Consider the following 16368-nt stretch of genomic DNA (forward strand, 5'->3'; position numbering starts at 1 on the left):
CCCATGTCCCTGCTGGGTTACAGAGGAGGGGAATGAAAACGCGGGGCCCTGCCTGGCTTCCCGGCTGGAGCACGCCAGGGGCTCCGAACGCGCCCGGGTAACTCGCCGGCTCGCGCCGCAGCACGGGGCTGTGCCCGGGGGCTGTTTTGTCCCGCCGGCCGGAGCACGTTCCGCAGGGGCTGCAGACGTAAGGCCGGTCTGCAGGGACCAGCGGCAGCGAGCGCCGGAACTTTGGCCCCGCCCGCTGCTCCTCTCCTGGCCCCGCCCCTCGCCCTGTTCTGCCTCTTCCCCCTCAGGCCCCGCCCCCTGATAGCCAGGCCGGAAGCTGGAGCCCGGCTGTAGACAGTGAGGTGAGTGTGTTACCCCCGCCTGGCGCGGAGCTGGGCCGAGCCCCTCTGCGACTCCCCCCCCCTCCCGCGCGGAGCTGGGCCGAGCCCCTCTGCGACTCCCCCCCACCCTCCCGCGCGGAGCTGGGCCGAGCCCCTGTGCGCCTCCCCCCCCTCCCGCGCGGAGCTGGGCCGAGCCCCTCTGCGACTCCCTTCATTATTAGACTTTTATTATTGAAATTGACCAAATGGAATGTGAATTTAGTAGGTCCCTAACAATAAGTTTTTGGCCCCTCCCACTCCCAGCAGATATGGAGAAGGGGGTAAAACCTCCTCCAAGAGAATCTCAGGATGGGTATGTGTGTACACATGCATAGAGGGTAACTTGTATTTGAACACAAAGAGCAACTGCAAGTGTTGTTTTAATGTTGTTAGTGAAAAAATTTCCTGTTTTTTCCAAAAGGTTTTCAGTAATCCGTTTAGTGTGGAACTCTCAATAGCGCTATCTGCTGAGGTTAGTAAACATTTCCTTTTACATGCTGGATCGCTCTCTCTCCGCTTTAATCATTCAAAATATTCACAGACAGAGCTGAGTCCTAAACAGTGACCTGCACCACATGAAGCCGAGGGACATGAACAAGAGGGGCCAATGGGGCTGGTGCTTCCCCCACTCCCCATTACAGCTGCCCAAGATGGCTCACAGCCATGCTAGCCAATATGCTTTATCCCCCTTGTCCAAATAGGCAATGTCAAACCCTCTGACTGTAGGACAAGGGGATCCCACACTGAGGCTCTGCCAGGAGCACCAAGCTTGGGGTGCACTGCCAGGTGCTGATGAGCTTGGCACCCCTGCAGGGTGGAGACTGGTGACTGCAGACCCCTTGAATTGCTCCATCTAGGTTAAAACAGTCCCCAGCCCCACCCATGACCAGCACAGCTCTGCTTCTGGTGAGTGACGGGAAGTGCAGAGCAGAATATTGGGAAGTCTTTCCAGTGTGGTTGGACCCGGTCATTCTCTCCCTCCCTGCCTGTGTGTATCTACTGCACTGGAGGCCTGGTCCTGACACCCTGTCTAGTATGTGCTTCACTGTTTGCCTGAGCCCTGCCTGCCCACCACACAGGGAGGGAGGCTCAGGCCAACAGCAAAGGCTTTGGTGGGGCTTGGGCAAGCCCCACACAGTGTTCCATTTTCCCTTTGGAAAATATGGTCACCTAACCCTGGACTCTCCTGTTCTGCACAGTCAAATCCCTCTGCACAGCTGCGAAGTCACAAGAGGCCACTCCATACTGAGGCTATGTGTTGGTGAGGTGCTGGGCCCATGGTGGCTGTGGCTTGCCTTGCTCCTTCCGGTCCCCCCCAGGGGCATCCAGGGCTGCGCTGAGATCAGCTGCTGAAACCTGGACTGGGATCAGGCCCCAAATGCTGGGCTCCGTGACTGCCTCGGGCCTGCTGGGCTCTGAATCCCTGCAGCACAGGGGGTAGGACTGGCTAATGCCCAAGTTGCGGGCTGGGGGCGCTGATAATCTTGCTGCTGAGGTCGCTTCCACACACCCTCGCCCCGACCATGAGAATGACTCCAGCACTTCATGCTGCTCCCTGGGGGGTGTGCAGGACTTGGTGGGCCAGATTAGCAGTGCCACACCCCTGCCCCCTGGTGAGCCGCCTTATGTCTGGAGTTCTGTCCCCAGGCTGGGGAAGGCAGCACTGCCTGGTACCTGGGGAAGAGTCTGCTGGGAGCCCTGCACTAGTGCCTTAGGCCAGAAGGACCAGTTTAATCTTTTGTGAGCACTACCCCTGCTTGGTGTTTTCCCACCACTTGCACCGGGTGGGAGGGGCGGAGAGGAGTGAGCAGCAAGTGGGGCCATGGAGAGGAGAGGCTGAGCGGGGCCAGTGCTGTGAAGCATGGGCGGAGTCGGGAGTGGGACCACGGTCCAGGTGCTGAGGCCCCTTCTGAGTGTGGGACCAGCACCCTTGTAAGCCTGGTACTGTAGGCCAGGGCTATACTGCAGCAGCACAGCCACAGCCCTGGGGCCATGCCGCAGTAGCTTAGACACCTCCTGTGTTAACGGGAGGGATTCTCCTGTTGCTGTAGTTAATCCACCTCTTCCACGGGTGAGAGTTAGGTGCACAGAAAAACCGTGCTGTTGGCCCAGCCATATTTACACCAGCGGTTAGGCCGACCTAATTGTGTCACTAAAGGTGCAACATTTATCACAGCTGTGAGCAACGTAGCTAGGTCTATCCAATTTTTAAGCATGTGATCTGGCCCAAAGTTGGCAGAAACAAAAGTATAGATTATACAAAAATGTGATAGTTTAGCTTCACCCACCCACCCACCTACTAGGGCAGTAACCTGGTGGTCCCCAATGCTTGAGCAAAGAGACTTCTCAAGCTGTGGTACAAATGTAGAGTTTTGTTTTTCTTTGGTTGGTGCCTTATGAGGTGATTTTACATGGTTTTATTTATTAATAATGTTTTGCAAAGTAGTAGGTCTCAGAGTCCTCTACCTTAAATTTAAATTTAGTCCTATCATGCTAAATTGTGTGCAAATTGATAAAAAGTCATGTACCCTGCCCAAAAGAACAAGTGTGACCTTCAGTATTTGCTTTTAAGGCTTGTAAAATATTCCAGAAGAAATCATGACCAGGTGGGCCCGTACAAGTACCACTCATAGCAAAAAGCCTCTGGACGCTACACCATGGGAAGATATGAAAAATGGATCCACCAGTGGAACAGTGAGGAATAAACAGCAAAAATTTTCAAATACACTTTCTTTAAAGAATGATCAAGTGAAGAAGAAGAATAAAAAGAAAAAGGACTATTTGAATGAAGATGTTAATGGATTCATGGAATACTTAAAACAGAGCTCACAGGTTATACATAATGGAAAGGTGAGAGCAGCAGACAGCCATGAGGTGAGGGAAGAAGTAGCAACAGCCTTGAAGAAAGACAAGCGTCGGGAGGGAAGAAGATTGAAGAGACAAGAGATGAAGAAAAACACCATGGTAAGATCTCTGTCCTGTTCTGCCCTTTCTCGTCAAGTTTTTGTTCAGAAGTGTGTTCTATGATTAAGCTTAAAGTAATATAGGTAAAGATCACTCTTTTTTTCAACAAATTGCAAACATTTGTAGAAAAGTCTTAAAGCCTGCAGAATTTCAGTGTAACTAATGTTAAGTGGCTCGCCTGTTTGGAATCTACAAAATGTACCAAACTTACTTTTTGAAGGAGGATGCACTCCTTCTGTAATTATCAGCTGTTGATCAATGAATGCCCAATATGAAATTCCTACATACACCTTTGTACAATCTTATAGATGGGAGAACAATGCCTATAATATTGGAGCTTGATCATCTCATTGGTTGTGGGTGCGGGTCTGTGACAACTATTTTGTGGTTTGCTAGGCAAATTGGATTTAACCCCAGTATATTCTAGGAATTTTCCCCTTTAGGCTGACTGTCTAAGATTCATAAAGTGCTTATTAGACTGGAATTTTGTGGTCTTGCTTTTAGTGCCAGTTATTGAATCTTAGACCTTGAGATCGTTGTATGTCTTATTGGGCATTGATGTGACCTTATTTTAAAAACGTAAGGACCAAAACGTATCTTAATTCCAAAGTCTAAAACTAAACTTTGCAGGTATTCTCTTACCCTAAATATGTGTCTATGACACCGAGATTTCAGGTAACTTTAATTTTAATATGAAAAGTAGTTTAAAGAAAATAAAATTCTGTTGGAGGTAAATGCTGATTGTGTGGTATTAGCAGTAAGTGTATCCTTTTAAAATATTCCTGGCTGTAAAAATACACAGCAAAACATGTAATGAGTTTCCATAGTCAGTTTAGTAATCCACATTTTATTTTCGAAGGTATGTTTCCACTGTAGGAAGCCTGGCCATGGAATTGCTGACTGCCCAGCTGCCCTTGAAAGTCAGGATATGGGTACTGGAATCTGCTATCGATGTGGATCTACAGAGCATGAAATCACCAAGTGTAGAGCAAAAGTAGATCCAGCTCTTGGTATGTTTTTAACATCTACTTTTCTCTCCTAAAGGAAGAGCTTTGTAAGGGTTTTCTGATCACTGAGAGAGTTTCATTTTTAGTCAGAAAGTTTAACAGTTTTGAGGACATACGTTACCTGTTAAAGTGGTTCCACGTTACTGCAACACTGTGATATTATCTGTAACTTTGGTGTGAAGGTTTAACATGCATCTTAATAGAAGAACAATTGGAATCTTACAGGGGAATTTCCGTATGCAAAATGTTTTATTTGTGGCGAGATGGGGCATCTGTCAAGGTCATGTCCAGATAATCCTAAAGGCCTGTATGCTGAAGGTGAGTATAATTATTGCTGTAAACCAAACATTTGTCCTCTTATAATGATGGTTAAATGTAGCACAGAACAAGGTGGCAGCTGCCAGGTACGAGAGAGCATAGTGAACAGAGCTCCTTGTAAGAGGTGGACTATGTACTTTGTGTAGAAAAAGTATGTGGCAACTGAAGAGTGTCTAGTGCATATCTTCATTAGCTAGTGATTGCCTCAAGTAACAGTGTCAGCAGGGTGAGTAGAAGAGCATGGGAGCTAAATTTAATTTGAAATTGAAAAAGAGGGTGTTCTCAATGATTCTACAAGGGAAAAGACCCTTTGTATTTATGCACATAATGCATTGAAATATACACCTGGAGAAAGGGGGACACTCTAAACCTGTGGGGAGGAAGTGTATAGGCTCTTTTGACTAGAGAGACATTTTAAAAGCTAAATGAGCTGTTGTGTCCTCCCATTATATGTTGGATACATAGGTCTCTTCAGGTATTCCATGGCTGTTAGCCAAGCAAAAGTTATTACTGCACTAAAATTCTATGTTTTAAATACACCTCTACCCCGATATAACGCCACCTGATATAACATGAATTCGGATATAACGCGGTAAAGCAGCGCTCCAGGGGGGGTGGAACTGCGCGCTCCAGCGGATCAAATCAAGTTCGATATAACGCGGTTTCACTTACAATGCAGTAAGATTTTTTGGCTCCCGAGGACAGTGTTATATCGAGGTAGAGGTGTATGTGATGATGCTGCAAAAGAATAAGGAAATCAAAGTAAATGCAGACACCACCTTTAACTTGTGCTTTTGGATTGTAATTAATTTGGCCTGTGACATCACATGTAGATCTGAAACATGCAGTGCCTCGGCATCCTGGTAATTGCAGCATGCTCTTAGTGAAGCCTTTATTCTAGAAAAGGGACAACCTCAACTTAAATCACACTCCTGTCTGAAGTTGTTTAACGAAAGAAAGAGATTAAAATAGTCTTTTTTTAAATTTGATAATCCCTTTTTGTATTTTTAACTTTCATTTTACAGTATAATCAACTAGTTTGTGGATCTTTCACACAGTAACTTGGCAAAAATATAAAAGTGACTGTAAAATCTCAGGTTAGTAAGAGGACTCCAGTCAGATGTATTTAAAATTGCTTTTAACCTTTTTTGAATTGACTAGATCGCAAGTATATGTTGCCCCTTTAGTCCTCAGATATCCACATGCAACTTCAGAAGTAGTTGGTGCATGCTGGTATATTGGAACAGAATTTGTTCCTGCGAAAACAATGTGAGAATTTCAAATAGCTACCCCTCAATATTTCTAGGACAGTGGTCCCCAACGTGGTGCCCATCTTAATGTGCCCACGTCCTGGCCCCCGGGAGAGCATCCGCTGAAATGCCGCCGAATTTCAGCCGCATTTTGACAGGGAGGCCTCTCGATGACAATGCTTGTCGCTGACAAATGACGTCATCGAGAGGCGTCGCCCCCGAATTTTGGTGGCGACTCCTCTCGCTGACGCCACTTGCCGTCGACAAGGGACGTCATCGAGAGGCGTCGCTCCCGAATTTTGGCGGGTGCTCCACCGCCGCTGTGGTCCTTCGGCTGGCGCCCGCCAGCCAAAAAGGTTGGGGACCACCGTTCTAGGAGAATATAATTCAAATGACTCTTTGCAGTAACATTAATACTGGATTTGTATGTATCATTCAGCATCCATAGATATGAGTGCTTTACAAAGGAGAGTAAGTATAATTATTTTATAGAGGGGAAACTGAGGCCCAGAGGTCAAATTACTAGTCCATGCTCACAAAGTAGGTGGTCTATACACTGGACCACGTGCTCTCAAGTTAACTTGAATTTTAGTCTATGAAAGGCCTCTGAGTTAGTCTCTAGAGGGAATTTTTATCTTTATTTATTCTATACCTTTGGAAAGATATTTTATTTATAGATATAGATCTATAATTTGTTTAACTTCTAAATTTTCTTGTTTCAAGTGAATATCAGTTTTTATAACATGTTGACAAGTGATTAAAATATGCATAATGCTAAAGCAAATATTTCCAGTTGTTAAGAAATATCTTTGGATGTTGCTTTCTTAATAGGAGGCTGCTGCAGGCTTTGTGGATCAGTGGAACACTTTAAAAAAAATTGTCCAGAAAACCAGAACTCAGGTGAGATCCAAGGGAATATAGCTTGCATGTCAAAGTTTTAAAATATAACCACAAATTATTCTGTTGTAATAATGAGACCTATAAAGAGGGCTTGAAAAATACACTCACCTAGTAGCAAATATGAAACTGTTTGGGAGGAATGGGGAGTGTAGGTGGTTAAAGTAAACTGCAGAAATTGACAGCTTTTATTACAAATGGTTCTAGCCCTTAACACACATGAAAATAGTGTTCCAAATATAAAATGAATGTGAACCAATAGAATGCTGTCTTCCTGAGACAAAGTGCACCAATGCCTCTACTTTCTCCAGGGGCTGCTGGGTGAAACTGACAAAATGATCGTTTTCCTGTGAGTAGCAGTGAAAATGAAAAAGTCAGTTTCAGAGTGGGAAAGCTTTGAGTGGCAGTTGGGTACTGGAGCTATTTTGAGGAGGAGGATAAACCCAAAAATGGAGACTAGGGATCCTCCCTGCCCTACAGCAGGCAGGAAAGAGAGGGTCTGATGAAGGGAGAATAGTGGGTCCTATAGACTTCTCAGTAGGAAGAAAAGAGGAGATTTCTCTGGCTCCTCTAAGGGAGAGGCTTATAGTTCAGGCTGATATGAAAGATGGGGCCCCTGAGCAGGATCTAGGGGCCACAGCCTGGTATAAATCCAATAGCTGAGGTTGGAGGAATGGACAGCTTGCTGTGGTGTTGCTCCTCGATTGCTGCTGGTAGTGGTCGGGGGAAGACACTTTACCAGTCTCTGGCTAACTGTTTTAGTTCTGTGCTAAAGGTTGTTGGTTGGCCCTTCTAAGCCCTCCAAATTCTGCCAAAGTTAGTGTTTGTTCAAATATCTGGAAAAAATGAGGTGAAAAATATCCTTACATTGTCTACCGGTAACTCTGAAAATTCATCATTAGGTTTTATTTTCATTTACTTTTCTTTCCCCCCTTACCGACCAGTGTTTCTTTATTATAAAATTGTCTGCATCTGGGAGATATGGTTTAATGATCATGCAGAGAATGGAGTCCAGGTATTCCTAATTTCTAATAGCTGTTAGGCTACTGCTTTGTTTTCTGAATATCTGTAATAGAGACTACAGGAAGGTGAAATCACAGGAGAGGGATTGTATGTTGTTATAGTGACTCAGTAATTTTGAGTTGCACACATCCATTATTTCCACTTCCCCCTCCAAAAGCCTCTAGTGCCATTGGCTCTAAGATGCTGTCAGATTTCAATCATCAAATCCAGTTTCCTTCACCAGGATCTCACACATTCTTCATCCATCACTACTAAATATATCTCTTGAGCATATAAATGTTATGTCAGTTATTCTCAGTATGCAGGGAGTACCTCTATGCTGGCATCAGGTGTACATGCATGGCTGAAGTGTTCTAGTTGTTGAAGCATATTTTTGCCAAATAGGATTTGTTGTGGTTTTTTAACTGGTGTATGATTGTCAAAGATTTGTAGTGTAGAAGGGGCACTAGAAGTACTTGTGGTAATTTGTTCTTTAAATTTTTCCAAAGGTTAGCAGGCAGTACAGATTTTTGTTAGATGTAGTTTAAACAAAAGCCACTTCTGGTAATGTAGAACAAAAGAGATGTTTCTTTAATGTTGGGGAGATCTGAAATGTTTGATTCCAAGGCTCAAACCAAACCCATGTCACATAGCCGACCTCCGTTGAGTGGAGTTAATTTTTCAAGAATCTGATTCCAACCCACTGAAAACTAAAACATTGAAACTGCCCAGTTCTCAATTAAAGAATGGCCCAACCTGGAATGGGTTGAGGCAGTCCTAGCTTTCACAAAAAAGAATTACACAGAAGTAAACAGGATATGGAGGTACAGGTAAGGCCTTGTCTACACTATAAAGTTTTGTCCATAAAAGCTGCCTTTTGCCAACCAAATAGGGGAGGTGTACACAGTACAAAGCTACTTTTGGTGGCAAAACAAAACCACCTCAATGAGAGGCATAAAGCCTTTTGTGGCAAAGTTAAAGTGACAAAGCATCAATGTAGACTTCTGTTTGTTTTGACTACAGAACTGGCTTCCACCAGTATCCCACAATGCCTTCTGTGACCGCTCTGCTCACTGTTTTGACCTCTGCTGCCCTGCAGGCATGTGTCTCTCCCCTTTCAAAGCTCTGGGGAAGTATTGGACAGCTGAGCCTGCTGCTCCCTTTGGGGAACAAAGAGCAAATCATTAAGGTGGAATGCTCCTGTTCTGTCCTGCTCTAGGCAGACTGCTGCTGCAGGGAGGGGTGTGTGTTCAGGGCGGGACTGCTGTGCTGCTTTGACATTCTTCAGCAGGCTCAGGGTGCTGCTCCTGGCAGCTGAGGAGGCTGTGGGAGAACTTGGGGGGAAATCACAGAACCATGGGCAGGCAGGCAAGCAGAGCGGACTGCTTCGGGAGAGACTGCTGTGCTGAGCAGAGCTGAGAGCTGATGTGGGGAGTGTGTCGTGCCCCTCCCACACACACACGCTGCCTCGGATAGGTCAGTAGCCTGCTTTCTCCTGTGCTCCAGACACACCACTCTCCTCTCCTTCCCTCCACACCCTTCAGTTGAAAAAGCAGCTAACAATCTACTAAGATGCTCCTGGAATGGTGGGATTAAGAAATCTGCATCATGTGATGCTGTACCTGCCCCATGAGGCATTGCAAACCCTTCCTAAAGCACCCTGCTGCCAGTTGCACAGTGGGATACTACCACAGTGCACTGCTCTCTGTGTCGATGCAAGAGCTGCTAGTGTGGATGCACTCTGCCGACACAAGGAGCTAGTGTGGACATGCAACAGTGGTTTTAAGTAGCGCACTTTAATTAAAGTGGCATAACTTTTACCGAGAAAACTTTGTAGTGTAAACAAGGCCTAAGTGTGAGATCTTCTAGGGCAAACAGAATCTAGTGAGTGCTACTGAAAGCTTGCCTGCCTGGAACCCCACTGTGAGAGATACACATGACTTAGGAATGCAGTTCGAAACTTCTGAATAGCTGTGTATATTGGGACTGTCTATACCCCATGTCCATGCCCTTGTGTGCTTCTCTACCCCACATCAGGGTCTGTTAGATTGCAGTTGTGATTGCTATGCTGTTCCTTTTGATCACCATACCTAGTGAATAGAGGAACTCCTTGATATATTTCAGGTCATTGTTTTTTCTTTGATTTGTTTGTGGGATGGTCAGATAGTGTTAGGATTTTTAGTCCCAATGGATATTTAGTTTCAAGGCTGAGCAATTCCCACACTCTTGTGGACCTTATTTAAGGTGGCCAAAGCCAAGTCTACCCACTTCAAGTAGTGCTCCTCTTGTAGTGGCATTGGGTCAGTCACCAACAAGCCTACTCAGTGATGATGCAGGAGGATGAGATTCCTAGTTACTGTTCTAGCCCAGACCATTTTAGAGGGGGTTGTGAGTGTGTCCTATGGCCCAATGGAATACAGGAATCTCCTAGATACCATGCCTATCAGGGTGTCATGGTATTGGTGTCTGGACATTCTTTGACACTGCTGGTGTTGATGCCTTGACAGTGAGCGCCACTACATTGCCCATAATGATATCAGATGCTTGTGGGTTGATGGGCTCTTGCTCTGGAGCCCTGATGTCAGACTCCTGCTGTCCAGTGCCTCAGTAGCAAGTTCTTCTTTTATGTAGTTGTTCTTCACTATGACTCTTCAGGAGGGAGTCCTGAGGATGTAGGAAGGGTACATATGCGGCCCTGATGGCTGGGTACTGTTCAGTTATTCTGACCAAAGTGGTCGTATCCCCTACAACATGGACTCATACGGGCAATAGTCTTGGGTTACTTCATTTAAGTAACCATTTTTTATATACCATGAAAGAACACAAACTTTCTGTCAGGCTGGCACACAAGTGGAAATTGGAGCAGTTTCAGTAGGAGAGAAGGAATTTTGTAGTGAATAAACAGTGGTGCTCTGTGAACCCTTGTGAATGAAAGACTATTACTGTATCAGTGGCAACCTTTAGTTAATGAATTTGGTTTTCATTTAGCAGTATTGGTATTCATGTATGTCAGAAGGCAGGAGAGCAACACTAAACAGTGTGCTTACTCCATGCAATTCCTATACTGCAGGAGATGTGACAAATATGAGAGTCAAAGATTTAGTGATCAGATGCCTACTCTTTGAAATATGTAGCTTCTGTGAGATACATAACGGCAACTGACAAATGCCATTTTGAATGGAGAAGTACACTGCATATCCCAATCTAGAAAAATATGGATCTCTCTCTCAGGAGACTAAATTATATATATGAAGCTGAACTGGAATTATCCATAGTTGGAAAACACATCCATAATGAAGATTGACAGTTAGATGCTGTGTAATTTCACAGGAGACCTGTTAGAGCTAACACTGATATTTAAAAACAAGCACTGATGCTTACAAAGCTGTTAGAATTCCCTGAATCTATAATGATATGCTGTGGATAAGAATGAAAAGAGAAAATTTTGTAATCAGTTTGCTTCATGCAAAGTACTCTTTGTGAGTGGGATAAATTAAGATAACTGATACTCCCAAGACTCAGGGTTACAGTCAGTTACTAAAACACACACCATTCCCCCTAGTGACTCTTATTCAGATGCAGTTAGGGTATGCCAAGCTGTTTGTTACTTGTTTTAGACTGTGGAACTGCCACATATGCACTGAAATTAGTATAGGGTACTGATAACTAACTGGTCCATGTAATATTTTCAGCATATTCTGACTAGCTGGCCTCCAAAAATTGAACTGCTGTACAGAAGAGAAATACAGCATGCCAGTATGCTAAGTTTTTAGGAGGGGTATGTTAACTGGTATTGAATGGAGTAAAGTGTGGAAAGATGTTCTCATAATTAAAGAGAGTCAAGAGATCAGCTGTGCCATAAACTTCTTGCATGACCATTGGCAGATTATTTCTGCCTTAATATTCCAATCTATAAAATTGGGATGGTATTTACCTACCCTCTAGGAGTGCCAAGGCTTGCTTAATGTTGGTTAATTACAATGAGGCCTTTGTGGAAGGTGTTGGAGGGGAAACAAAGTATTACAGTTAACCCACTTTGGTGATGATAGGAGAGGGCCTAATTTGAAAATCTTGGTGATTCCCCTGCTGAGAAAATATACCTTTATATAGTGTGTTCCATGTTTTGGATTGTTTTTAAAGTTACAGTATTTACTGAACTCTAATGATGCTTTGAGAGAGAGCTGAGTTTGCAGAATAAAGGTTAAACAACTTGCCTAAGGTCATGGAGAGAGTTTGTCAGAGCTAGAATTAAAATGCAAGACATCCTGATTGAGAGAATGTGGCCCAGTGGTTTAGCCACACAACCAGTCAAAGTGAAAATCTTGGCTATAACAAATAGAGATTTACATAACCTTTTTTGCCTCTCTTGCTCCACAGATCAAGCGGTAACAGTTGGTCGATGGTCCTATGGAATGAGTGCAGATTACGAAGAAATTCTAGAGAGCCCTAAACTACAAAAACCAAAAGTAAAAGTACCAAAAGTTGTTAATTTTTGATAACTGCTCTCAGACTACATTAAACATCATTTGTCTTCTGAGTGGTCATTGACTTATACAACTGCAAGATAAAGCTGGGTTCCTTAGGCCAAATTCAGCCCTAGCATAGTGGGCATAACTCCACTGATACCTACTTGCATTGATTCCGGCTTCAGTAAACTAGCTGGATTGCAATTGCTGCATGACTTCTTGTGTCTACAAACCCCCTCCCCTGCCAATCTTAAATGGTGATCACTTAAAAACCTAAACAATGCTTAAATGAAGGTGTGCTGAGGAGAGAAGTAATAGAGCAAACAAATTTTTTTTTTTAAATGCTAGTACATAGCTGTCATAGTTCAGGGCTAACTGCACCACTGGCCCCTCTCCAGTCTCTCTAAATGTGCTCATTAAATCTCAGACTACATGCTTTCAACTCTCTCAGGGTGGAATCACATGATTCTCCCACTCTTAGATCAGGGATCTGGGCTGCAGTACTCCATGTACCAGCCATTCTCACCCCTACAGGTATAGATGTGTTCAGCACAGGCTCCTTAAAAGGAAGTATTGTTTATGAACAAATTCCTTCAGTGAAAAAAAATGAAAACAAAAAAAGGCAAACACATACGAAACCTCAATTATGCGGCTTCACTTACTGTCCCCAATAACACCTGGATAGTCAGTTATACTCTACTGCAGAACTTCTAAAAGCCACCCCAGAATTATTAATGCTTTACACAATGGTGGGTCCAGAGCCACAAAATGTAGCTGAATGGGAAATTTGGCTTTTCAGGGTGTACTATCGGTGCCAAGACCGATTTGATGCATTCAGTGTTAAATCTGAATTGCTAAAGCATTTACAGACAAAGTACTTCTGTGCACCTTAAGAAGGTGCTTAAGTGTGCCTTAAAGGGTGCTCAAGGATCCCTGTCTCATCACAATCTTAAAGTTTGATTCAGAACTCTAATTATGAGACACTGTACTAAACTTTTAAAGTAGCTTTGTCATAGTTAATCTTTAAAGGATAATTATGTGGTGATCAAGATGTTCATTTAACTTCCTATTTTAACTTGTCCTTTTATAAATGTGTTATGACCCTTCTTAAGGTGATCTTCATGCGCTTTGAAAGTGGCATGGCATAGCAAACTCTTTTGGGCCAAGTCATGGCTTGTTGCTGCCTTGGAATGTACCGTTTCTTGTGGTAAATCAGAATACACGAACTTATTGTTTAAATGCTTCCTTATTTATACATTTTCTTAAAATCGACTTATTTTTTATAAAAAATATTAAGTTTGAATTTTCTATCATGGTAGTTGTATTTTTCCTAATGATTTCCCTGGTTCTTGTCTTATTCTTCCACAGAATAGCTTTCCTTTTAATGCATCTTTGGACTATGCCTACCTGGACTTTAGGAAATAAATGCTTATACATCTGGCTCATCAATGGCTCATCAGCCTCCATAAAGTACATAAATACGGTTTACAAAAGCCAAAGAAAACCAAACAAACCCAAAATGGAAGTAAATACCAGTAACCACCTGACTGATACCTTATAGCAGTTAACTATAGAAACAGCAGGGAGGGAAAGCACAGAATAAATACGAGGTTGAACCTTTTAAAGATAAAAACAGCTTTGACCGAGATTTCAGCAGGTATATTGGTATTTGGTTTACAGTACTGATGCTGGAGTGGCAACTGTGAGAGAGCATTACAAATGTACTGGAAGTAGATGGTGTATAGCAGAACTCTATGCATCCCCTATGCAAGGAGCAGCTGAAACAGCCTGAGGATTGCCCAGATTTGTGCCCCCTGTTGCCATAGTCCCCAGGAGTATTTCAGGAGTGGGGAAGGGACCAGGCACAGCACTGCTCTGGCTATATCTACTCACATTCCCAACATGTCCCTCCAGGCCTATTCCTTCTCCAGTGATATCTAGTGATGGGCATCATAGAGCTGAGTTGGCACCTTATAGGAAGCTGTGCTGGGAGAATTCATCAGAGTGGGGCCATGCAAACACTTTGTAGAAGCACCTCTGGTGTAACGTGGCTGTAGCACAAAACTGCATTCTCTCTCCCTTCCCCTCCTCACTAGTAATTGAGCACTCTCACTATATTATACACTAGGCAAATGCAAAATTAGAAGAAGTAACCAATGCTAGTTTTCAATCAGTGCTTCAGTGTGCTGGGAGCACTCCGGTGTGGCTGTTTAAAGTAAGAAAGTGGATACTATAACCCTAACCTACAGGAAGCACTGCTGGATGTTTACGGATCTATTTCACTTCTGGTGCAAGTTGGAACAATTCCTCGTGGTCTGTAGAGTTACACCTGCTTACGGCAGTAGTGACTGGTGTGTGAAGTCACTAAATGCTCAGGCAGTTATGGAGCAATTTGGTTGTATCAATGGGAAACATCTATGCAAGAACTAAAGAACCCCTAGAAATACTAGATTTTGCAAGTTCTCTGCCTGAGATTCAGGGTACCTATACTGGACTGGGAGCCGTAAGTTGCTGAGCCTTTTTGGCTTTTGTATAGTCAGTGCAAAGGATTCTTGGGACACTGCTTCAACTCAATGCCTAGAGCCAAATTTTGGTATTAAAGAAGCCCCTTCTTGTGGTTCACCTGGGATTTTTTTGGGGAGGCAAGGGGTTGGTCCCTTCCTTTCCCTGCAAGTTTTCTCCCAGTTCTGTGTGATTTCCCAACCATGTTTTTGCTACCCACAGGTCATTTATAGACAACTACCCACAGCTAGGTGCTTTGGTGTCTTGCACTCAGGTAGACTCCTTACATCCTCTGTCACTGTGCAAGGGGGTGCAAATTAGTGTAACAGCTGTGTGTGTATGATGGGGGTGAGGGATAAAACCACCTAAATGACTGATGAGCCTAAGGGTAACATTTCTGAGGGCTTCTCAGTTTGATTTTTCAAAAGTCACTAGGGCCCATATTCTAAAGCTAATTAGTGAGGTGCATAAATACTTTTGAGGAGCTGGGCCTAGGTGACTTTGGAAAATGTGACTCTCATATGTCAGTGGAGTGGCTATAAAGAGGCCTAAAGGAGTCTATGTGACTAAAGCAATCTGAATTAGTATTAGGAGACCAGATCCTAGCTCCTGTTCCATAGTGCAAAATGGGGTGGAAACTGGTTGCATGTCTGAAGATGGGGATTTTCCTAGCAGGGAGAAGATCCCATCAGGCCCAGAGCTGATGTAGCTGGCACCTATGCCAAATTCTCCTACAGCTGTCAACATGGTGGGAGTGGGGAGGTGGTTCAAGTACTGTGTGTTCTGACTGTCCCAAGCTGCTGGACAGCTCCTTAGGAGACTTGCCAGCCAGCCCATATGAGACAGCCCCATGGCTGCTCTAAACTGCTCAGGGCATAAAGCTTGGCATGAAGATCAGGGAGCAGTAACCAGCTCCCTTGTATTCCCCCTGCCCTCCCATCTCTGCTACCTCCAACAGAGGAGCTGGGGACAGAGGTACCGTAACACTACCAGTAACTATCCCCTGTTTTCTGAGGGCTTGATCTAGCTCTAGTTGAAATCAATGGGAGTCTTTCCATTGACTTCAGTGGGTGCTGGATAGGGTATTAACGGCTCACAAGGTCTGAATGCACCAAAGCATCAGCCTCTAATGCAGGGGCAGGCAAACTTATTGGCCTGAGGGCTGCATCAGGTTTCTGAAATTGTATGGCGGGCTGGTTAGTGGAGGCTGTGCCTCCCCAAACAGCCAGGCATGGCCCAGCCCCACCCCCTATCTGACCCCACCCTGCTTCTTGCCCCCTGATAGCCCCTGGGGGATTCCTGCCCCATCCTACCACCCCTGTTCCCTGATGGCTTATCTGGAACCCTCACCCACCCCCATTCCCTGTCCCCTGACAACCCCCAGAACCCCTGGCCCTGACTGCCCCCTGCTGACCCATCCAACCCCCCCGCCCTTCCTGACTGCCTCCCCGGGACCCCTACCCCCATTCAACCACCCTGTTCCCTGCCCTCTGACCACCCTGACCCCTATCCACACCCCCTGACCACCACCACTCTGAACTCCCCTGCTGTCTATCCAAACCCCCACCACCCCACTCCCTGCCCCCTTACCGTG

General features: G+C 44.7%; 1 protein-coding gene across 5 annotated transcripts; it reads left to right on the plus strand.

Moving 5' to 3' along the window:
• Positions 1-207: 207 nt before the first annotated feature.
• On the plus strand, positions 208-13580 carry ZCCHC9 (zinc finger CCHC-type containing 9). Of its 5 annotated transcripts, none has more exons than XM_039545843.1 (7): positions 256-350; positions 790-840; positions 2941-3332; positions 4192-4342; positions 4565-4657; positions 6739-6807; positions 12184-13580. In XM_039545843.1, exons 3-7 carry the CDS (start codon positions 2967-2969, stop codon positions 12300-12302), a joined length of 798 nt encoding a protein of 265 aa, XP_039401777.1. In that variant the 5' UTR covers positions 256-350; positions 790-840; positions 2941-2966; the 3' UTR covers positions 12303-13580. The 5 variants fall into 5 exon arrangements, with proteins under 5 accessions (XP_039401779.1, XP_039401777.1, XP_039401778.1 ...); XM_039545844.1 differs by lacking the exon at positions 256-350 and adding an exon at positions 557-681; XM_039545845.1 differs by lacking the exon at positions 790-840 and having other exon boundaries at positions 208-350.
• Positions 13581-16368: the final 2788 nt, after the last annotated feature.

This window comes from Mauremys reevesii, linkage group 6, assembly GCF_016161935.1.
Source record: "Mauremys reevesii isolate NIE-2019 linkage group 6, ASM1616193v1, whole genome shotgun sequence".
In the NCBI taxonomy this organism is placed as follows: domain Eukaryota; kingdom Metazoa; phylum Chordata; order Testudines; family Geoemydidae; genus Mauremys; species Mauremys reevesii.